The sequence below is a fragment of the Cinclus cinclus genome, chromosome 6 (genome assembly GCF_963662255.1).
Source record: "Cinclus cinclus chromosome 6, bCinCin1.1, whole genome shotgun sequence".
In the NCBI taxonomy this organism is placed as follows: domain Eukaryota; kingdom Metazoa; phylum Chordata; class Aves; order Passeriformes; family Cinclidae; genus Cinclus; species Cinclus cinclus.
Window position 1 is genome coordinate 8,205,021 of NC_085051.1, and position 24,276 is coordinate 8,229,296.

The 24,276-nt window shown below is 43.5% G+C and overlaps 1 protein-coding gene across 2 annotated transcripts; it reads left to right on the forward strand.

Moving 5' to 3' along the window:
* Positions 1–2,757: 2,757 nt before the first annotated feature.
* On the forward strand, positions 2,758–23,458 carry CTTN (cortactin). 2 transcript variants are annotated; one of them, XM_062494921.1, is made up of 17 exons: positions 2,758–2,827; positions 5,619–5,702; positions 5,961–6,034; positions 7,308–7,437; positions 10,020–10,130; positions 10,788–10,842; positions 11,347–11,457; positions 12,265–12,375; positions 12,667–12,777; positions 14,047–14,157; positions 15,765–15,820; positions 16,305–16,374; positions 16,839–16,987; positions 19,969–20,058; positions 20,131–20,341; positions 21,235–21,306; positions 21,575–23,458. In XM_062494921.1, the coding sequence occupies exons 2-17, from the start codon at positions 5,619–5,621 to the stop codon at positions 21,709–21,711; spliced, it is 1,683 nt and encodes a 560-aa protein (XP_062350905.1). In that variant the 5' UTR covers positions 2,758–2,827; the 3' UTR covers positions 21,712–23,458. The 2 variants fall into 2 exon arrangements, with proteins under 2 accessions (XP_062350905.1, XP_062350904.1); XM_062494920.1 differs by lacking the exon at positions 2,758–2,827 and having other exon boundaries at positions 5,590–5,702; positions 20,152–20,341.
* Positions 23,459–24,276: the final 818 nt, after the last annotated feature.

Here is a 24,276-nt window from a genome sequence, read left to right on the forward strand (position 1 = left end):
GTTACTGTTCTGTTTTTCTATTAATCTTTTGTGTATTTTCAGATTATGTAACAATATGTACAGTCTACTTTTGAACTATTTTTATCACAGTATTATTTATTGCTTTCAATAAAGTACTGATGCATTTTCCACTGCCAATAAAACTATGGAAAAGCTAAGATCTAATTGTATGCAGGCAGAAACTTTTGCAGTGAGTGGATATTGTCAATAAAGCATCTTAATAATTGTTTGCTGCCCTGTAGATCTGGTTTCAAATGATGACCTTTCTCCAGTAGCAAGAATATTCCATTATGTGACATTTTCTTTGGAATTGTTCAAGTTCACATGCATTAATATCAGTTTTCTGGAAAAAAACTGCTTTATTGCCTACTTCTACTCATAGGTAGAGCTATGATTTGCTTTTTAAAATAATAAAAGAGACCTGTTGCCCACCTGCAGTGTATTCTGGTCCACATGGTGAAGATGGAAGTGCTGTCCTAGTCAGCAGCAACATTTGCTTTGGTAATAAAATGAGATCACGGCCATAGTGATATTTGGGGAGAAACACAGGAGTCGAGGGAACTGGTGCAAAATGGGGTGACAGTAGGGCTGCTCATGTCCATTCTGATCTATTTGTAAACCATTTCATTGTGTAGAAGACAGAAGAATAAAGTTGCAGAATAATGGAAGCAGTAGTGAAGCATGTTTCATCACATCCTCCAGATCAACAGCAGGATGTGGAATGCCTGGAGAAACACTGCCATGGATGCTGTAAAACTTGTTCAGTGATGCATCTCTGTTTGTCTGGCTTGTCTGTACGAGTTGCTGTCTGTTCATTTGCAGTCTCTTTTATATTCTCAGAGAATCTATCTTTCTAGAAAAAAAACTAAAATGGAACTGCAGAAGGAAATCCTGACTCACTGCTCAGCTGAACTTTGCTGTTTAGAGAAACCTTGCCTAGGCGTTGCTGGTCACTGATGTGATAGTAGGTGTTCAAAGTCATGTATTGTTGCTTCTCAAAAGTGAAACCAATGCGGGATAGACTTGTAAAATGTGAACAGAAAATGCGTTTATTATTTCGAGGCTGTAAAACCTTAACTGTTATGGAACAATGGAACTGACACGAGAGGTAGAATAAATGAGTGAAATGGCAAAAGCTTTCACAAACCGGCAAAACTGTGTGTGGTGACTTCCTTCTGAGTTACACAGCAGAGCTGTGCTGGAGAGATCCAGAAAAACATATCCTGCTCAATTTTAATGACTCCCACACACCCTGCTGAAAGAAAACTGTGCATGAGGAAAAGGCACCTGAGTCTGTTGCAGTGATCTTTAGATAACACTTGATTAAATACAACATTTTGCAAATTGCCAAATGTCTTTAAAGGCTTAAGTTGGAAAGAAGGCTGTAAAAATTAAACTATGCATCCCATCTGTGTACTTCAGAATTATCTGAGTGAACTTAAAACATCTGTTTTGAGAGTCCCCGTCCTTTAAACATGCAAAATAGCAAGTTTAAACTCTCTTGAACTGCTGTAGCAGTGTCTTGTGGACAGTAGTGATTTATCATGCCAAGATTTGGAGAATGGGTAAATTAGTTCAAAGCAGAATTTATTTTTGGAACTTTGTAGGCTAAAGATAGAGAGGGGCAGGAAAATTAATTTCCAGGTGAATAAAAATTTCCATTTTATGCTTAGAGGAGGTACTTTTAAAAGAAACTGAAGAGTCACTTTGCCTTTAAAAGGCAAGTTTTTTGCTCCTCCCTGTCAGGGTTGTAGCTTTGGTATACAAGTTGCTCTATATTTTATTAATTTCATTGTTTGTTAATAGTAGGGTCTTGGGAGGGAAAGGGCAATTGTAGCTGACTTAGCTAGCAGAACCTTTTGGTTTTATATGAGATGTTGGAACAGATGGGTGAAAAGTGACGTGTAAGTGTGGTTGGTATTCCCACCTGTACATCGAGGGACAGGTGAAGACTAAAAGGATACAAAACAGACAGAGTAATGCCTAAAGGATTGAGGTTCTCTACCCGTGTGTTCTCTAGCAGACAACTTTTTGAGAATAAGGTCAGCCAAGTTCTTCAAATATGCTCTAATTCAGTTTATGGGGTAAATCACACTGTATGTAATCCGGGAAGAAGTAAGTGAGCCCATTTATAACGTGAACTGGCTACATTTGGAATTAAGTTGTTGTGTTCACCTGGATTTTTTTATCATCTAGCCCTGTCTTACAGCTCGACTTGGTGTGTTATATCTGTAATGTTTTTTTTTTTTCGCTAGAAAGGGCGTTCCAAAGGGGGTCTTCCCCTCCTGTAGCAGACGCCAACAGCGGATAAACCAGCACCTCCTACCACCGTGGTTTAAAACCCCGTAGCTTCCATTCTGGCATCCGGTTCATTGGGATCCTCTGGGCGATCCCAGCCACGGGGGAACCTTTTGCCCGCCGATAAAAAGCGAGGGAAACCCCTGGGGACGGAGTAGATGCGACTTCCAAAACATGACGGTGCAAAAGTGAGTATTAAAAAAGAAAGAAGGACGTTCAAAACTTCACCAGCAACTCCCCTGTGGCCATTTTAAAACTACCGATGGCGCATTTTTTTTGAGCGGCTGAAAGAAAAGAGGGACAGAAGAGCTGCAGACATAAATACCGATCACGGTTGGACGGGAAGGCGGCGTTCCCGCAGCCGCCCCTCCCGGCGGGGCGGAGCGGAGCCCGTCCCGCTCCCACCTGGAGCCGGGAAGAGGAAGTGGGAGCTCGGGAGAAGCGGAAATTGCAGCAGCGACAGCGGCCGGCAGCCCGGGAAGCAGCGGCGGGGAGCCAGCGCCGAGGAGGAGGCGGTGGCAGAGGCAGAGTAAGCGCGGCGGGGCTGAGGGGGATCCGGGCCGGGGAGCGCAAGGCAGAGCCGGGGGGCGTCGTGCCTCGGAGTCCTTTTGGTATTTTGTTTTTTGGTTTTTGTTTTTTTGGGGTTTTTTTAAATTTTATTTCAACTCCGAAGCTGGGAAGTTGAGGGAAAGCGTCTACGTTGGCGGCTCCCCACAGCGGTGGTGCCGCCGCGGCGGGAGCCCCTGAGGGCCGAGCCCCGCCCGCCTTGCCGGCCTCAGGCAGGGCCGTGTGGCCCCGGCCGGCCTGGAGCTGCTGCCCGGCTCCCTCAGCTGCTGCCCCGGGCCTCGGCACCGCTGCCCCGAGCTCGTCCCTAGGCCCCGGGCCGCTGGAGGTGCTGGCCGAGGTGATGCGTGTGCTGATTAGTCATAGCAGCGCCCAGGAGCGCGTACATTCGAGGCATATATTTAGCCTGGGTTTGTGTTCGAACCGTAGCGTTTGCTTCTTCCTTCAGGAATCGTGACCACGTGAGCCAGTGAGTCATGAATAGATCGTGCTTCTCCTCGTTCTGCCCTGGAATGGGTGCTGGAATAGCAGGCGGAAACCAGGCTTATTCCTGCTAGCTGTGCACTGGGAGCCCCGCTCGCTGGGGCTGCTCTGCTCCTTGTGGAATTCACTGAGTGCACTGTTGAGCTGTGGAAAAAATGTTGGCGCTTGTGCGCATGATTTCCAGGGAATCGTGGTGGATTCTGGATTTTGCACGGGGGTGCGTGTGAAATCCTCCTTCCGCGCGCTATTGTTTTGTGAGAGCTTGAGGAGGAAGCAGTGACACCTGGACTGAAGGATCCAGCTTTTGTTCATTGAAACGTCCAAGCACAGCTGAATGAACAAAGTACTTCAGTCGAGTGAGTGTAAGAAACAAGTACTTGGGGGGAAAAAGTTGTGTTTGGTATAGAAATTCACCATACACAGTACCCCTGTGTCAACTCTCATGACTTGAGTTCCATTCCTAAACATCTTGCACAGCTTGGTGGAGCAAGGAAGGATGGGTCCAAAACATCCCTCTTAGGAGAAGTTAGAAAGAACTTGGACCCATGTTGAATTTCATTATTGAGCTGATCAGGTTCTGCTTTCCAAGGTTTTGGGTGGTTGTGGGTTTTTTTTATTTTTTTTATTTTTTTTTTTTTTTTTTTTTTTTGGGTGGTTTTTTTTTTTTTTTGGCGAGAGGTTGGATTTTAGTAGGAAAGAGTCGGACAATCAGACAATCATTTGAGAGAAGACTTTAGACAGTGTTTTCAGGACAGTGTTCAACCACCTGTGTTCTAAGGGTTTGGGTTATAAACTCATAGTCTCAGAGGTTTTTTTGGATATGAAGTACTATTTAAAAGGCCAGTTCCTTAACTGCCAGAGGAATTTGGAGATGGAAGACCTGAAAAAACATGAGGGGAAACCTGCTAATACTGACAGGATGTCACCTACTCTGCTTTTACACCCTCCTTCCAGGCTACTCCAGCATTTGCTACCCTGATGTTTGGCTGTCAGTTTTTCAGCTGTTCTCACTCACGTTACCAGTACTGAAATTTCTGAAATGCTCCATAAAAGTGGCTCATCAGCTTGTTCTGCCAAGCTGCAGAACAAGCCTGACAGAATGAGCTGTGGACTTTACCCAGGGTTTATTAGTTATGCATTTAAGAGGGAGTGAGTTTTCATCCCGCCCACTGAATTATGCTTGTGCGAATTAAATAGCCTGTGATAATTATCTTCATAATCTGTTCTTAATTAGACAGATAAAGGTAAGTGGACAGAATGACGGTGTGTTAAAAAGCTGAACTCTCGTTGAATAGCAAAGAAAAATGAAATCCTTTCTCTGAAGTGTATTCTGAAAAAGCTGGGAGAACAGGCAGCTAGTAGTTTGATGTTTTAGTTTTGCTTTCTAGAATGTATTTGTTTTGATTTGCGTAGAATAAAGGGTGTAAAATCCAGCTACTAGCACCAGGAAGATCAGGAATTCTGCTAACTAGCTGTATTCAGAAGTGTTAATTAAAAGCATCCAACTTGATACTCCATGGGGGATAAAGTTTCTAGAAAGTGAGAGGCCCCAAAGTGCTGGGTGTTGTTTCTAGACGTTATTGTTTGCCTTTTTTATGAGTCTTGCTTCCTGCAGTCACCCTCTGTTTCCCCTGAAAGCCAGACACTGTGTCTCACCGGGATTACCCGAGGAGCACAGACACTCCTGTGCTCTGTTCTTGGAGCAGTGTCTGGCTTGTGTGCAGATTCTTAAGAGTTATTGGGATTTCTGTCACCGTGCTGAAACTCCCTGCATGGCAGAGGAGGTTGTGCAGGTGTTGTGCAGGTGAAGAACAATGCTGTGCTCACCATTTTTACCGCCTGGGGGGAAAAAAAAAAATCACCCATTCCTACACCTTAATTGTATGCACAGGATCCAGAATTAGCAGCAGGCTTTGGAAGTGCATGATTTGGAAACCTGTGTGAGCAGAAGTCTTAGAGTGCAGTGACTGCACAAAAGGCACGCTTTAATTTGAGCAAAGAAAGGTGACTTTGTTCTCTTTGAAACAGCAATTGCTCCTAATCTTTTTACGGTACAATGGGACAGTTAAGCAGGTTTGTAAGCCAGCTTGAGAAGACAGCCTGAGCACCAATGGTCAAACCTGTTTTCACTGCAAGCACAGCTTTTGGTGTTGTGGTTAAATAACATACTTTGTTGGGAATTTTGGATTGCATCTCCTCTGCCAGCTGCTGCAGAAATCAAACAAGCTGGCACCTGAGGGGAGCATGACCCTGCTTCTCCTGCTGTGTTGCAGATGTGGAAGGCTACTGCAGGCCACACCGTGTCCGTCAGCCAGGATGACGGAGCTGATGACTGGGAGACGGATCCAGACTTTGTGGTACGGCTTTTGGGGTTTACTGAACCACCAGGAGCATGTTCTGGGACAGTTCCAGAGGAACTCTGGGGGGTGGGGGACGTGTCTTGGCCAAATAAACTGTCAGGAGTGTGTCCCTGGAGTGGAGGGGAAGTGAAGCTGCTTTTCCAACACTTGTGGTCTCAGTGATTGCTGGAAGCTTTTGCTGTGAGCTCTGAAATGTGTGTGACTAGTGCTTTCTTTGGGTGTTTAACTCTCTTTTTGTGTGTGTGTCCTTCACAGAATGATGTGAGTGAGAAAGAGCAGCGCTGGGGAGCTAAAACCGTGAATGGGTCCGGCCACCAAGAGCACATCAAGTAAAGCAGCTCTCTTGTGAAATGTATTAATAGACACAGTCCCAGGCGACTTTTAATCAACTCATGATCTCAGTTACTTGTGTCTTCATAATTAAAACAAGAGTCCCTGTAGAAGATTGATTATTTGCTAGATTGCTGGTCTTCCAAATCTGTCAGTGTCTTCAGAGCTGAAATTAAGACCAGAAATATGGTGTAGGGACCCTTAAATCTCTCTTTGTCACTGGAAATGTAATTTTTCCTGCCTTTGGAGATGAAAAGGTTTTCTTTGTGCTGTTTTGGTGCAAGAGCCAGTAGTGCCAGGGGAGAAGCTGAGGGATCTGAGCAGCTCCAGTTTGGTACTTTAAGGAAGTGTTTGGTCCCTTAATTCTTAAACTTGGTTTAGAACACTTCTAAACTCATAAAAGCGCTGGCAAAGTAACAAACTGAGCTCTCTGGTGGAAAAGCAAATGAGTGCATCACAGAGGGAGGGATATGTGAAACAGCAGTTATGCATCTCCTAAATCCTGTATTACAGAAAGTGTCCAGGACAGAACTTTAAGGCAGTTTTAGGAAATACGTGATGTTGCAAACAGAGAGAGACTGAACTCTGGTTACTTCAGGGATCAGTGTTACTCTGCTCTATTCTGAGGGCAGTGGGGATTCCTGCTGGCTGAATTACACCTGAGGAAGCTTACAACTCAGGTGGGTAATGCTTAAAGTACAAATTGCACCTTGGGTTACCCTTCTTCTCATAGCCTGCACTGCCCTCAGTTCAATTCCTGCAAATATTAAGGAATCACTTTGGGAAGAGGAAATGCAAGTTTCCCTACATTTTTATTTTGTAGTACAGTGCTGTCCAGAATGCTCTGTTAGAATTAGCCCTGATATCACATGGACTGTGTGATAAGAGATGATCCCTGATCCAAAAAGCTGCCATCTAAATAGAAAGTATTGGGAAGAATTTGAATTAGGGCATGAGGAAAAAAAAGAAGTTTCAGGCACAAATCAGTTCTAGGTAAAGGATTGTTAAACCAGCAAAATTGCCTTCCGCGTTAGTCTTAAAACCATCAGTTTATTTTCTTTTTTTAAGCAACATTTTGCAGTGGGAAAAATTCAGTGACTCAGAATATGAGGAAATGTTTTGTACACTGAAAAAATGGGAGAAGCTTGAAAAATACAAGTGATCCAACTTCTAATTAAGATGATAGTTTTGTCGGCTTTATATTTTACATCTTTATGAAGTTGCTTGCTGAAACTTGCTTAGTAAAAGTTTCTGCTTCGTTGTCTTTTAAAGTATTCATCAGCTGAGGGAGAATGTGTTCCAAGAGCACCAGAACCTCAAAGAAAGGGAGCTGCAAACAGGACCAAAAGCTTCCCATGGCTACGGAGGGAAGTTTGGCGTGGAACAAGATCGCATGGACAAAGTAAGTGTGGATGGGGCTGCCCTGGGATGAGGTGATCAGTGAAGGGATCAGCCTGGCCAGCACCACACTGTGTGTGAGCTGAGCTTGTTCCAGCTTTGCTCTGGGGTATGCAATGGCCCCACATGGTTTTGGTTGATGCCAAGTCTGGGGAGGATTTCCCTGGAGTCATGATTGAAGTTTTTAAATTTATATTTCTAAATGAACAAAGGGCTCGGTGCATTCATAAATCCAGGATGATCTTTTTATTTGGATACTGGGTCAGCTCGTCTACACATATAGATAAACTGCCAAAAAATGAAAAAGGATGTGCTGCTGCATTAAAATCAAGAGTACAGCTCTTGTGAACAAACTGTGAACAGTGACAAATAATGCAAGTATTTAAAATACTGTACTTCAGTCAGATGGCAGTTTTTTTTATATAAGGAGTTGATGGCTGCTTATGTTACACCGTTAAAAAAGTTGTAATTCTTAGTATAATTGCTTTAGTCATGTGATAAATAAGCATGTCAACTTCTGGCTGCTTTTTTTCATGAGCTCTGCTAGGATAAGATTCACAACATTTCTAAATAAGAAAGTTTTCTTTATTTGTATTCTGTATTCTTGGTAACTTGGCAGCTTTAAATTTTGCTGGATTTTCATATTCTAGAGTTAATTGCTGTCCAGTTCTCAGTGGGGCTTTGAAGTAGGCTAACCTTTGAATCTGAGAAAATGAATTGCTGAGCAGATTCAACCACCAGGCCTGTTCTGCTGCTGCTCTCTAGTGTCAGCAGTTTATCCCTCACCTGTGTCCATGGGGAAAAAGAAAGGAATAAAAGTCAGCAGTGTTTCCCATAGGCCAGAATTAATCATGGGGAAAAACTTGCTGGTCATGCCCATGTGAGTGATGCTGGTGGCAGTAGGTATTCAAGATTTCTGTTTGTAATAAATCTTTCTCCCTTGTGACTGTAGTTCTGAAGCCTTGTGGCTGAGATGTCTCCTTTGCAGGTATCTGTGCAGGTGTGCTGCTCCTAAAGCTTGGCTTGAAAGCTTGGCCATTAAATCAGGGTTGCTGCAGCATTGTCATGGAGCAGGGTTTTGCTGCATTTAGGGCAAAACCTTGGTGCTGAGTAAAAATGAACATTTCCATCACTCTGTGTGCCATACCTCCTGAGCTGGTGTAAAATGTGCAGAAAAGTTATGACGGTGTTTGACTGAAATACAAATTACAAAAAAAAAATAAATTTCTAAGTCTTTTCTAAAGGGGGTTTTGTTGTAATGCTTGGTATTTGGTGAAATGCAGAAAGTCCTGGTACCACCAAGAAAACACCACACATACACCTCAGCTGGTATAACAAAAGGGAGATCGGGTAAAGCCATGTAAAACCCAAAACTTTTAAGAGCTTCATGTTTTCTGTAAATGTAATGGGAAGATTAAAGGGAGGTGGGAACCTTTTCTGCTGCATATCACAGATTCCGTTCTACAGAACACCTGCAAAATGAACAAAAGTGTGATTCAGTCAGGAAAAGAAGGAGCTTTTGTAATGCGTTTGAGTTAAAGTCATGTCCTTTTATTGCCATCCTTGATCTCTTACCTGGCAAATTACTTCAGCCACTACTGCTTTGCTTCCCTACTGGCTGGGAATGTTCCCCCCAGCCTCTGTGTGGAAGAAAAAGAGCAAACACTGTAAAATCCAGGGTACTTAGGTGTGCAGACACCTCGTGTCCTCAAATCAATTCACTTTGGTCCTGCTGCCTGGCACAGGATTGTCCAGTGCTGGATTGCTGGTGAGTTGCAGGTGTCCCAGGCCAATTCTCAGTGTTGGCACTGGGCAAGGAATTAGCATTTTTGCTTGAGGTGTGAGGCTCCAGCATCAATTCCAGGCTCCTTAGCAGTAGGTCAGTGTAACAGTAGCAAGGGCTGTGTGGAGGCACTTCCAGGTGTGTAATTACATATCCCTGTGTCCTGCCAGTTGTTGTGGGGTGGATGGAGCTCGGCCTCCGTTCAGCTCAACTTCCAGGGCCAGCATGCAGGGCTGGGATACCTGTGGCACAGGTGTGGGTGCATCTCCTCGTGCTCAATACCATTTGCACGTGAGGAAGATGCCTAATTGTGATTTATTCAGGAGACTTGGGTGCCTTCCTAAACCAAATGGTAGCTGGCTTTGGTTGTCTTTGTATTGCTGTACAACAGTATTGTTTTATTTGTTGCAGTCCTCTGTCAGCTAAAACAGATCCCTAAATAAACACAAGGCTGTGTGTTTCACCTAGAACTCACTTCAGATTCTGCATGAAAACCATCAAGACTCCCTCTGTACCTGTCTTGTTTTCATTCTTGTGCTTTTGAAGTGCAAATGCAGGGCCTAAAGTAGTCCCCATAAAGTGCAGTCACTTCCCTTGCCTAGGCTGGATTGGTAGCATGGCAGCATCCTTGTGGAGACTTCCCAAGTGAATAGGGATTTCCAGGGAAGTTGGTTCCAACAGGAGGAGTGGCAGTAATGCATGTTGGTAACAAAACTCACCCTTGGGTTGCTTGGTGCAGTGTTTTGTCTGACACACAGGACTGTGTAGAGCTGCTGTCTCTGAACTTCACCAATTTCTTCCAGTCAGCTGTTGGACACGAATACCAATCCAAACTTTCTAAGCATTGCTCCCAAGTGGATTCGGTGAAAGGGTTTGGTGGCAAGTTTGGAGTGCAAACCGATAGAGTTGACCAGGTGAGTGATTTAATCTCTTCCTGCAGCCACCCACAGTGGTTGATTTTTCTCATTTTGTACATAAAACTGCAAAATTCCAGTGCCTCAGAATGCTGGTGTGGGATGCTCTTCCTCCTCTTTTTGAAGGTTAGCAGAAGCTAACACTGACTTTTAGGGAGATAAATTACTGTTTAAAGCAGAGTAGAAAAAAGCCCTCGTAGGAAGTTGAGATGAGTTGAAAAGAAAGCCGAGATGTTAAAATACTACTTTTTTGTGTTCTTTGACAAGGTCACTGTGAATACTGTAGAATGTTTGGGGATGGTTTGTCCTGTATCACAACAGGAGCTACTGGGCAGGATAATTGATGTCCTGTTCCAAGACTGCGTAACAATCCCTGCATGGAAATACTGAACTGCTGGACCTGGCAAGGCTAGACTGGAGTGTGCTGCTGGTACAATTTGCTTTGGCAAGGGAGGACAAAACCCTAGCCATGAACACATGTGCTGAATTACCATGTAAATGAATATGGCCCATAAGTTAAAGAGGTATTTATGGCCCCAGTCCAGAGCAGTATGGAAAGACACTGGATGTTGCTGTGCTCTATTGTTCACTGAATTGCATGCAGTTTTTCTCCAAATGCCAGACTCTGTCACACTTTTCATTTTATTTCTCTTCCAGTCAGCTGTTGGGTTTGAATACCAGGGCAAAACTGAGAAGCATCCCTCCCAAAAAGGTAAAGGGGAGGTGGTCACCCTGGTGGGCACATTTTCTAAAAAAAATAGAGTAGATTCTTTCACTGTATGGGAAATGCCTCCTTTAGTGAGACCTTTGCATGACATTCTCAGTGAATCAAATGGTGGGTTTGTGGAACAGAGGAGGAAAAAATGAATTTCCTAGTAGTTTCATGAGTTGATGATGTTTTAAGGCAAGGAAATAGGAAATAGTTGTCAGGAGTCTTTCTGAAGTGAGGTTCAAGGACATGTCAGGAAGACTGGGAGTTGTTCTTTTTGCTTTATTGCACCATGTTGGAAGTAGGGAAAAAATTTAAAGGGAACCATCATAAGCTATAGGACTGTTGCTTATCTTGTGTTTAAAATTAAACTGAACTTTATGTGCTGAAACATTCATAGTACTTCAGTTCTGAAATAACTTGTTTTTCCCCTGAATTGCTAGGCTATGCTGTATCCATGACAAGTTGCCTTCATGCTGTTTTTATTGTGCTTTACTCTCAATGCAGACTACTCAAGTGGTTTTGGTGGAAAATACGGAGTACAGGCTGACAGAGTGGACAAGAGTGCAGTGGGGTTTGATTACCAGGGGAAAACTGAGAAACACGACTCCCAGAAGGGTGAATAGACACACATGTGTTAGCAGGTTCCTTCCCTGGTGCTGTAGGCACTGCCCATAGGCCATGTTGTAAAATACTCATGTTTTGCACCTCTTGCACTCCTAACCTCCTTGAAAGGTAATGATGGGTAAAACTTACATTGCTGAAAACCTCGGCTCCTGAAAAAAAAAAAAAGAAAACCTAAAAAAATTCAGCCTTGTTTTAAGGGATGGTCCAGGGCACAAAGGTTTGTCTGGAGGTTTTTTAGAGCTCCTTTTGAAAAGCTGTACATCAAAGTACTGAGACTATGAGCATCTTAACCACCACAGAGAAATGCTTCTAAAGCAATCTGTTCTTTGTGGATTAAAACACTTAGCAGTGTTTAGAGTTAGTATTGTATTGCTGTTCAAAAGTTTCCAGGCATATCTGATAAAAAATCGACCATTTTATTGAAAATTGGGGATATTTTTGTAATCCTCTTGCACTCTAGAAATGCTGACAAGGAGCAGGGGGTGTTTAAAATCACCCAAGCTGTTGCTGACATGGCTTTTGAAGTTCACTTTGCCATAAGTGTCTTCAGAATTTTACCAAGGAGTCAGGCAGCTGAACTGCTGACATTGCCCAGCAAAATGCTGTTTTATTTTCCATCCTGGAGAATGTGTTCTGAAGGATTTCTGACTTCAGTGTCTGAAATCAAGTTTAACTGCAGATGTCAGTGCTTCTTTTAAAACATGATGCAGTGCTAGCAGCCCTGATTATCACAGTTTCTCAAGGCGATGATGTTATTGCTGAACTCTTACAAACAAAACTCTTCCCTCTTATCTCTAGATTATTCCAAGGGCTTTGGTGGTAAATATGGTGTCGACAAGGACAAAGTGGATAAAAGTGCTGTTGGCTTTGAATATCAAGGCAAAACGGAAAAACATGAATCACAGAAAGGTTTTTATTATCTTCTTTAAAAATAGTAGCTCAGACCCTTTTAAACCTGGGAAAAATACTTCGGGTGGTTTTTTTTTTTTTTTTTTTTTTGGTGGGGGGTGGGAGTTTAGTTTGTGATTTTTTTGTGGTAAATGTGCATTTGCCCTCTCTGTGTGTGCAGATTTTTGGATCCCCTTAAACAAGTGAATGTATTATTAGCAGGGCAGCTCACCCCCTAATATATTCCTGGATTTTTTATTAAATGCAGTTTACAGCTACGAATTGCAATAATGTTTTCTGAAAACTTGACAGATTATGTAAAGGGCTTCGGAGGCAAGTTTGGTGTGCAGACAGACAGACAAGACAAGTGTGCCCTTGGCTGGGACCACCAGGAGAAGGTGCAGCTGCACGAGTCCCAGAAAGGTACATCAGCTCTCAGTTCCTTGCTGTTCTTTCTGCCTGCCCTCATTTTGACCTCCTGTTGCCTGTGTGAGCCCTGCCCTGGTGTCTTGGGCACAGCCCCTCCAGAGATGATATGAGGCTCCTTTCCTGTGTCTGGGTTTTGCTGTCACTGGTTGAACTGGTGGCTGCAGAGCAGCTTTGGCACAGCTGACCCTCAGCCCCTCAAAGTCCAGGCTCAAGGCTGAATTCTCCCTTTATGAGCCTGCAAGCATGCTGGATTATTTTCCTTTTTCAGCTGAGCTGTGCAGACCACAGGTTAGGAATTCCCTTGTGCTTTCTACAAATAAATTTTTCCTTCTGGATTCTGTTGTGTATATCCCTATTGCCATGCAGGAAGAGTCTAAACCCAAATGCTATCCTTTTTCCTGGCCTGTGGGGTACCTATTCCTGTGAAGTACTTGGTGCTCAGTAAAAGTACAACTTCCTGTAAAATGCTTATTGGCCCTCTGCCTGTCACTGCTCTTGACTTAAAGAAATGAATTTTTTTAAGTAATTAAATTAAAACTTCCTCAAAATATTGTTCTATTGGGTGCTCCAGCACATCAGGTGTGAGAGGATTATCTGAAGCCCTTTTTTTCTGTGCCATCCCTCATTTTATAACACACATATATATTTATATCGATAAATAAATATAAATATATATGTATATATGTAAATGGCTGTTCCCTATGCAGCACTAGGGAATGATCAGCTCTTAGCTGAAGCCACTTCTCCCTCAAGCTGTGTGGCAGCAGGAACATTCCTCCTTCTTTTAAGGAATATCTGGAGGGTGGTCTCTGGAGCCCATCTTCACACCTCTTTAAAAGTCAGCTTTCTGTACAGATGTTAACCATGCTGATGAAGGAGGCTCATTTGATTCCCTTGTATGTTTTGGTGTTTACCTTGTTATTCTCTTGTGTCTTTTGTTGTTTTGTTTGGGTGAATAAATTACCTGTGTGCCTGTGTTCATACCTTTAATCAAATGCAAGTGCATTATGCAGTATGGATGAAAAATATTGAGAAGTGCTTTTTTCCTGTGACTTCAGAATGGTGTTCTTATATCTGATAAATTGTCTCAAGTTGAGACTTTTTTCAGTTTACTTTTATGGAAGTGTCTTGATATACTTCTTTTCTTTCACCGTCCAAAATTGCTGATAATTGAAAATATTGCAAAAATTACTTTCATTGTCTCTGACTAAACTTCTTTATTTTCCTGCCTTGGTTTTAATGTATCCCATGTGGCTTTTTCAGACTATAAGAGTGGTTTCGGAGGGAAATTTGGTGTACAGACAGAAAGGCAGGACCCATCTGCTGTGGGGTTTGATTACAAGGAGAAACTAGCCAAGCATGAATCTCAACAAGGCACCGTTTTCACTTGTTCCTTTCTTACCAGTGCAGCCACTTCTCACGCAGTCTGAAATAGTTTTCTGAGTAGAGCAATGCCAGGAATGCGCAGACACTTTTCTTGCGCTTCTATTCTTCCATGATCCAGCAGTTTTCTTCATTTTACCCTCAAATTATTACCTAAAGTAAGCCTGTATTCAGGAAACACCCAGTGTTTAGTCAACAGCTCTGCAAAATCCTGAATAGTTAATAGCTGTACATGCAGTGTGACAATAACATTATTGTTAGTATGATGTTAATGAAGTCAGCTTTAGGGACTAAATACAAAGTTTTGCCTGGGTATATTGGTGGAAAACTATTCAGATAACGACTGTGCATGTAACCATTAACAAGCAGTGGGCTGTGGCAAGATCATTTTTAGATGATTGTAGTCTTTGAAAGAAGTAGGGAATGTTTGTGGCTTCTGGGTGAGCAAATGCTGTTATAATGCTCTGTTTATTCATTGTGGAATGGTGAGGAATCTGGAGCAGGAAAATGTAAGTGTAGTATACTTATTCTGGCTGGAAATACATACAAAGCTGAAGAAAATTAGGTTGTTCATTGATGGCTGATATTTTCCTGTGCTATAGTGACACATATTAAGACTTCCAGAACCTGAATGCAACCACTGCAGTGGCTGGCAGGGAATGCCAATGGTTTGGGGCTGAGAGGAGAAGGGGTTGCATTCCAGGGATGGATAGGAAACGTGGACAGTGTAAGGGCACATTCCTACAGCTCACTGCCACCACAAAGAGGTGTTTTTCCAGCCACACACTCTTGCTGCTGCTGTTGCACTGCTCTGGTGCTCCTCAGACATTCCTCTGAGAGCAGAAGCCCCTCTCATGTCTGGGTTTGTTGTTTTTATCCATGTCACTGAGTGAATTTGGGAGTGTGACAAGTTCTGAGGGCAGCACCAGCTGGGAGGAAGAGTGTGCAGCTCAGAGCTGGTGTGGAATAGCACAGCCACCCCATTTCTGTGCTTGTGAGTTGCTTTAGGCAGCTAAAGCTGACCTGTGCAATTGCCCCTTTCCATGTGTAGAGCAGGAGTTACCACCAATGGCTTTAATGTTCACCAGCTGGGTATCACAGCCAAAACCAGTGGAATGAGTAATTTCTTACATTTTCCTGCTATTCACAAAGAGGAAAAAAAAAACAAAAACCAAACCAGAAGAAACCCCACACCTCTCTGGTCGCTGAAGACTCCTTTGAGCAAAGCAAAATTGCTCAGGCTGTGTGATTCCTGCAGAGGGCTTAGAATTGCTGCTGTCAAAGGCTGTGTTACAGAAGTGATGCATCAGGAGGGCTCCTCCCTTACTCCTTCCTTGCTTGATACCTGCTCAATCCTCAGCTTCATGTTTACTCGGGGAATGCATGTGGCCCACAGCCTGTTGTCTGCTAGTGGTCCTGAGGTCTCCTGGGCTTCTGTGTCCTCTCTGCATCAAAGCCAAGTTGCATTTTCTCTGGTGGCTGTCACTGGCTCTGCATGCAGCTGAAATGGCTCTTTGCATATGAGGTGGCTGTTTGCATTTGGCAGCGAGGTGGGAGGGGCACCCAACTCCCTGCTCTGACCTTTTCTGTCCTTTTAGATTATTCCAAAGGATTTGGAGGGAAATACGGTGTCCAGAAAGATCGGATGGACAAGGTAAGTTGCTTCCAAGAGCCATGACTTCTGACCATACAGAGCAGCCTGGTTAGATCTGCACTGCTCAGCTCTCTATTTCTGGACACTGCTCCAGTCTAAGGGCAGAGTTTTGTGCTTTTCTAAACCTTTAAAAAGCAAATTGATAGACATAGAGCTGATGCCAGTTTATGTGGATTAGAACAGCATCAGCTACACAATGTATGTTTATTGCCTTTAGTTCTAATGAGTCACTCAAAATTTTAAATTTTAATTAATAGGTTTTTGATGTGTTTAGAACTGCCTCTGAAGATTAATTGTTTCTAGTTTGACTTGGAGAAAGGATTATTCTGATTGTCAAGTTTTGATTCTTCCTAATTTGGTTTTGATGTTCTGCTAAAAGCATTAGGGACACTATCACAATAAAGTATCTCAGATTGATTCTGTGTGATTGTCTTCATGAATTTGTGGGGGTTTTTGCATGTATCCTTTTTGTCCTTACTGATAGAATGCAGCAACTTTTGAAGATATTGAGAAACCAACATCAACTTATCAGAAGACCAAGCCAGTAGAAGCTGGTAAGGCATTGGCCCCAAGTCCTTTCTTTGGAGGTGATAATGTTCAAAATTCTGGGATACTGATGTAGTAGTGCTGAGTAAGGGTCATTCAGAGAGAGCTGCTCTATTTGCAGCTCTTCTCTCCCGCCCTTCTTTAGAGATTGTTTTGCTTTGCTCCAGCTTGTTTTTTTTTCTCTTGAGGCTCATCACAGTTAAGGAAAGGAGAATAAAAAGCATGAGAATAAGGAAGGAATAAGGGACAATAAACTGTAGGGTAGTGGTGGAGGCTGTACCATGAAGGAGAGGATTTTTAGGAAGAGAAATAAGGTGTACAAGAGGTTTGAGCTGGGAAGGAAATAGGAGGATTTCCCTGACTGAACTATAAGCTCAGAGGGCAGAAAAATAGGAATCTGTAGCAAAAACCTATTCCAGGCTACTTTTATATAAAACTTGAAACATGATTTCAGTTCTTTTCCATATTACAGTTGCCAATAAAACAAGCAGCATCCGAGCTAACTTTGAGAACCTGGCCAAGGAGAAAGAGCAGGAAGACCGAAGGAAGGCAGAAGCTGAGAGAGCCCAAAGAATGGCCAGGGAGAAGCAGGAACAGGAGGAGGCTCGGAGGAAACTGGAGGTCAGTGAGATTCAAATCCCATTGGAGCAGCCTTTTCAATGCAGTGCTGGGTTTCAGTGCAATGCTGGGAGAAGTGGGAACATTTGAGAAAAGGTTCATTCTCTCCAGCTGGCCTTTAAAGCTCAAAGTATGTGTTAGTGCCTGTACTTCAGCTGTGTTTGACTCCAGCCTGGCCTTTTCCTCCTGTACTTCTGCCTTTTGGCAGTCCCACATTCCCTCTGGGTATGGAGGAGCTCATAAGGAGGGAGAGCTCTGTGGTCCCCAAAAGGCCCTGCATGTTCAAGAAGTTTAACCCCAAGGTGAGAGCTGGTGATGCTGTTCCTTGGGGAACAGTGTTTTGGGAGATGGAGGTGGTATAGCACATGGCCAGGAGATTAGGGGAAGATAATCTTCCATATGTTAATTGAATCTTAGTTAGGGAATTGAAAAAATTGACTTTGCATTGGCATGGGTAAAAGCTTCGTGATTTTTGTGTTATTCATAAGAAAGATAATTCCAGGAGAGAAACTGCATCTGATCTGCTTTATGGAATTTGCATATTTGTTTGTATTAGAGGAGACTAAGGCTTGATGTAATTAATTTGTAAGGGTACAAAAGTGTGCCTGGTAGGCTCTCTTCCTCTAAAGTGATTGCTTTTATTTTCTATTTTTCCTTGTTTCCCCTTTTTCTCTCAGCTTATCACCTATTTTGCCTTATGGCATCACAGTGTGCAGTGTGAGTGTATGTTCACTGCAGAAATGTATCATGAGCTGAATGGGGGCTCATCTTCTGTGCATCATTCTAATGCTGCCTTTCTTCCACATAGACTTTTAATACCTTCCCCCAAACACTCCTGGGGTTTCTTTACTAAACTGGAGAAAAGCTGGGAGAGGAAGAGGTCATGGAATGGTTTGGATTGGAAGGGACCTTAATTGCTCTGTCTTTTTTAAAATTACTTTATTATCTCAGAAATTACATTATTTCTCTACTGGTATTTTTGCTGTAAGTGTGGGTTAAATCCAAGCCATTTTGCTAGATTTTATTTGTACTTCATCAAAGATTCTGTTGCCTGGACACATTTGAAGTTTTTTTTTCCCCCCAAAGCTGGTATTTAAATTTCCCTGTAACCAGATGATTAATGTTCTTACAGCCTGAACATCTCCATGGTTAATTGTGGGATTCTGCAGGAGGGGTATGAGGTTGAGGGGAACTGAAATGGCTCTGCTGGCACTGCCCCTTGCTCCCAAGCTGAGCAGGAGAAGGGCAGGGATGTGATCCACACCATCCAGAGAGTGCAAGGGGTAGCGAGGCACTCTGACTGAACTTTATTTCTGTCAGTGAACTTCTTCACACAAAAGGATAAAACCTCACTTTCAGAGGATATGTGGGCATACACACTCCCACAATGGGAATGTACATATGGACTCCATTCCTTCCAGAGCCCTGGTTACTGGTAATCCTCGTTCTGGTTTGCTTCTCACAAATGTCACACAGGCAAAGAGTGCTTGGGGAGCTCTTCTTTGATGCCTGGGTTGAGTCAATGCTGCCTCATGATTTCACTGTGCTCTGCTGCCTTGCAAAAAAAAAGGCAGGATGCTCTTTCACGTGGAGCATTTCACTGTGGAACAAAACCCAGCCTGAGGGGAACCATGCAATTTAAATGTTTTATGGCAATTACGCTGTGTCTATCCTAAACTATAATCTGAATTTGCAGACCTATTTCCTGGGACAAATTAGTCAAACTGTTGCCAGATTTGCCATCATTAATGGATTGATACTGCTTAATTTGTCCACAGACTTAAGTTTGACTTCTAATAATCACTTTGCTGGTGCCTTTTTATCTTGTTTTGATCTGTAGCACAGGAGTTAAAAGTGGGGGAGGTTTGCATCAGGAGACTTTTTTCCAGAAAGCACAGCTCTAAGCTTTGAATTGTCTTCAAAGCTGGCTCTGCTCTCAAGACACACTTTACTTTCTTTGTTAGATGTATTTTTTTTTCTGAGCTGTGACAAAGGAAAGGAAGAATTTTTTTGCAAGAGTCCTACCACTACATCTCTGTACTGCCGTTTCTCCTGAGAATCCTCTGGAGTGTTACAGCTTGATGGGCCTAAACTACTGGAGTGCACAGATTCTCATTGCATACATCCTCTCCTACTTTTTTCAATGAAGAAGACAGTCTGGCCCTGGATTCATGGCTTGGTTTTCCCCTGTGGTAAAGAGAGGGAAAATGAAAGTTATCTGTTGAAATAGTTACCTTGTTTTGTGTCATGTGAACAACACAGTATTTCTTGCACTCAGTCCTTGCACTTTAGTGCACTTGCACATCAGTGTCCTGGTTCCCTAATGAATGGCTTTCCAATGATTGTGGAATTGCCCTGTGATGCACAGGTGGGATGGCACAGCATGAAGCAATGAAGTGCCAGAACAGATCCACGTTCTTTGTGTCGAAGAACACAAAAGCAATACTGCTTTTATTTCTACCATATCTCTTCACTCCTCTGAACACTGGAGTCCTGACTCCTCTACAGTGATTGGGGATCGCTGTATAGGACCCACTTTTGTCTGAGCTGTTCAGTCCTTCGCCTTGGCATTGCACAACCATTTCCCAGCAAAGGCAGTTCATCAGTTGTGCACCCAGAGTAGAACATGTGTGGGCTTCAGGTTCTGTAAACTCAGGCTGAAATGGGACATGATGGCCAGCCAGCTGATGAGCAGAATGAATGCACTGAGCACCAAAACCCTGCAGCTCCTCTGGAGATGGGCTAGACAACTCTGGACTTTTTAAACACAGGGATATGTGCCATGGGGGATTTGTTTCTTCCCTTATTTTCTCTTCTGCTGTGCTGCATTTCTGATGCTCTGCTTGGCCCAGCCAGGGCAGCCCTCCTGTGACCACAGCAGTTCATTGCGGGATACGCTGCCTGTCCTTCCTCTGGAGGGCTGTCTCTTGGTCACCTCATCAGTGGCTGAACTGCACTGAAATGTTCTTTTCTCCTGGATTTAGGAGCAAGCTAAAGCCAAGAAGCAGACCCCCCCAGGCTCTCCTGTCACGCAGGTGGCGGAGCAGAAGGCGCCCTCCAGCCCGGTCTACGAGGTTTGTTGGCATCCCCTTTGGGACGTGGGCTTTGATCCTGAGCACGGGAACCTCTTCACAACACCCTGACAGAGCTCCCCTGTCTTCCTGCAGGATGCAGTTTCCTATGAAGCAGGGTCAGCCTACAAGAGCTCCAGCCCATCCTACCCTGCTGCCCGGGAGCCAGAGGCTGGCTACAAGGCGGCGCAGCCGGACTACCAGGAAGCAGTGAGCCAGCAGGAGGGGGAGTACGAGCCAGAGACTGTCTATGAGGTGGCAGGAGCAGCAGACCACTACCAAGCAGGTTAGTGTCTCGCAGCAAACCCTTTAGGATAAGAATTATTTCCTTGTGCAGGACCTTAAAGAGCAGCTGTGCTGACAGCACACTGTCCAGGTTTTCTAAACTCTCAGTTCCATGAGAGTTCCTACATTCCCCACCAACAAACTTTAATTAGGAAATTAATAAATGGCTGCAGCAAGGTGTTGAAGTTAGTTAACTTCTGTGAAATGATGTTGGAGTAATTACAGTGCTCTCCAGGGTCTCAGTTCAAAAAGAAACTCAGGGGTAGCCATTCCCACCCCATGGAATGTAGCTCAACATGAGAAGGAAATACCGAGCTGGAGATTAAACGTATGCTGTGCCAGCAAAAAAACCAATCAACAGTTCTTGGAGTTTGAAATTGATGTGTTGGGTTCTGTGCCTGTGAGGGAGTGGAGTAGGGATCTGTGAAACTGCAGGAGTAAATTTCTTTTGAATTCCTGTTTTTTTTCTCACCTCTACTTGTTACTAAAGGATGTGCTGTGAAGGATGAACCTGCTCTAGTACAAAAACCTGGGAATTTTAAACAGGCCCCTTTCTGGCCCCCTCCTGGCATGCACCACTTGTATTATGTATTATCTTACACAGTGGTCTTGGGCTCAGCTGTCCTGTCACATTTTACAGAAGCAGTACAGGGCTGATTGGTTTTATGTAGTCCTGTACTCAATGTCTCTTGTAAATGCTTCTTTTCATGCTTCAGTTGTGTGTGATGGAGGGGCAAAGTCCATGCAGAAGCAACAGCAGCACTGCTGAAACCTAGCATGGGTTGTTGCCTGCTTCCTGTGTGGATTAGCAGTGCAATTGAAGGAGAAGCACCTCAGGAAAGAACTGAGGGTGGTAATGTACTTCATGTTTTCATTGTTCTCCTCTCTCTCCAGAAGAAAATGCCTATGATGAGTATGAAAATGAACTTGGGATCACAGCCATAGCCCTTTACGATTACCAAGCTGGTGAGCAAACCTCTTGTTTTCACCCTTTGGCTTTGAAAACTCTTTTGCATGAGATAAATCTGGATTTTTGCTTTGCCTTTTCATGTCTCTTGCGGCATATGAAAAGTCTCGGGGGTTTGGGGGTTTAACAGAAAATTACCGTGTGCGGATTGAAAAGCTGGGTGCTGTTTGTGGGAGCGGTGAAACAAAAAGCTGTTTCACCCAAGTGCTGGGGCTGTTGTGAGCCCTTGGCTGTGTGGGTGCTGACCCTGTTGGGCTCTCCCTGCAGCGGGGGACGACGAGATCTCCTTTGACCCCGACGACATCATCACCAACATCGAGATGATCGACGACGGCTGGTGGAGAGGGGTGTGCAAGGGCCGCTACGGCCTCTTCCCCGCCAACTACGTGGAGCTCAGGCAGTAGGGACTCCTGCTGCTGCTCATGCCTTAATTCCCCAGCCCACCCACCACTTCACACACTACAGACAGACCACGAGGCTTTCCCGAGGATGGAGGGGGTATATGCATATGGCTTTTATATTGAATACTTCGCTGATGCTTTTTAAAACCTTGATGCCACAGAAATCGCTAAGATATTGTAATTACTCCGTCTTTCACTGAGGCTCTTGGGATTTATTTTCATCTGGAAAGGTTTCTTCTCTGCCAAATTAGCCAAGCCTTTTGGAGGACAGGTAGCTGTCTGCTGTAATATTGCATGTTTTACTCCAAAGTGAGTAGATTTAGTCACGTGTTCAAGTCTACTTAGTCTTCCACTGAGCATTTGCAGCTGAGAAAGTCATGGCTGTGCAGGCTGTTTTCATTTCCAAGTGGGGAGGACTGGGGAGGTGCAGAATTATTTTTTTCCTTTTTTTTTTTCTTTTTTTTTCTTTTTTTCTTTTGCAGATAGTGCTTGAAAAAAACAAAATGTTTGGAAGTTGCAGCTAATGGCAGTTAATCAAATACTGTCCAATATTTATGGAATATTAATGTTATGAAGGAAACAGTCTGGTACTTTTTCCTTCTCTTTTAAAGTGGAGTTCCTTGACTCCTGAATTATTTTTTTTTTCCTCTTTATAAATTATTTTTTTCTTGGTCCTGCTCCTCCTGCTCGTGTTATCCCAAAGGAGCGCTGCAACCTCTCTAGCACTGATTGTCCTGAATTCCTTCACTCTTTTGTTGTTGCTTCACCCTCCTCTTTTCCCAGGAAAACTTGGAAAAGTTACTGTGCAAGTGTTAAGTCACCCTAGGAAATTCCTGCTTGTTCAGAAGGAAACTGGCATCCAGATCTGCAGGAATATTCCCATTGCTTTAAATGGGAGGAAAAGGCAGGAGGGGTGGGATTGCAGCTGTGTTCTGTGTGCAGTGCATCCGTGCTCACATGAGGAAGGGCCTGCTGTGCAGTAGTGACATTTTATGGAACCGTTTTCGAGTCAAGGAATGTTCATCTTTGGATTTGAAACCCATGTAAATGATCTCCATTCTTGAACCAGGCTTTTTTGTGTATGTTCAACAGAAACTGCCAGTACTGTTCTACTAAACAACACAATTAAACCTGCTTGGTTTTTGGCTTTTTTTTTTTTTTTTTTTTTTTTTTTTTTTTTTTTTTTTTTTTTTTGCCAAAACTGAAATTCCTGTTGCTCTAGAGAGCTGGCCACTGCAGATTTAGGGTCCCTACCAAAGATAGCAAGTTGCATCCAATAGTGCACGTGTTCAGTGTCTGTACTGTCTGTTTCCACTTTCTGATCAAAAGGAAAATGGCAAATCCGGTGTAGCAGCCAAGAAAAAAGGCAAAGACTTCTTATTGACTCTAAATTTGGACCAATGGAATATGGAAGGCCTGTACAAAATGGTGAAATGTACAGAATCCTGAAGGAGAAGGTATCATGTTGAACCAGCTCTTGGATGGTTGGGACAATCCTTCATGAATGTCACATGTGTGTCATGATTATTATTACTATTTTTTTCTCCTTTCCATGGTCTCATATCTGTGTTGTATTTGCATTACTAGGGTTGGGTTTTATATGCAGTTTATTTTATTCAATTTTGCATAGAACACCTCATAGGGATTTGATTTTTGTAAATTAAATATTCAATAAACTTTTTGAACCATTTGCATTGAATATTCTTTCATATTTTTTTAAAAAAATCATCTCAGCATCAGCCTTAGCTTTGTCTTTTGTTTCATGTGCCTGTTAGTTCTGCTAAAAAATGCAGTGGGCTGCAGGGTTTGTGGCTGCTCTTGGATTTTGGGAATGCTGGTGGCAGCGGGACACTGAGCACTCTTGCAAACACAGATGTGGGCTACATCAAATAAACTCTTCCACCCCTTTAAAGTTGTTCTGCTCTTGTTCGTGGCAGGGTGGGTCGTTCCCAAGGCTTTGCTCTCTCAGTCCTGCCAGCAGGAAGGTCCTGACTTGCTGTCCAGATTTTCCAGTTCCAACCCTGAGCTTCTCTGGGAATCTGGTGCTTTATGCACCTTTAGAAACACCGAGGAAGAAAATCCCAGCAGCCTTTTTTTGATTCTTCAGTACTGCTGGTGATTAATAATGCTTGTTCTTCAGGGATTGCCTCACCTCCTGCAGAAGGCTTCACAGAGGGGAAGTGGAGAAATTCTCAGTTGTGAGACACCTGTGGCTGTCCAATCTGCTGTTGGCTGTTCATTTCTAATTTAAGTAGATTTTCAATAGCAAGAATCAACTGACCTGAGTTGTTTTTTTTTTTTTTTTTTTTTCTTTTAACCAAGGAAGAGGAGCAGGGGGGCACAGGGAGCATCCCCAAGTGCTGGTTTGGCTTTGCAAACACAGACTTGAAGCCACCTCAGATTTTCTGAGCCAATCCAGTCTAGCAGGAGCTTTCCCAGTGCAGCCCATGGATGTTGAATACTCTTAAGTCAGTTCCTGCTGGGGTCAAGTTCAAGAACTCTTTCCCCTTGCTGCAGGCTTTTCCTTGTTAGAAAGGGATGTGGAGTCCCCACAGCTCAGGCTCCAGT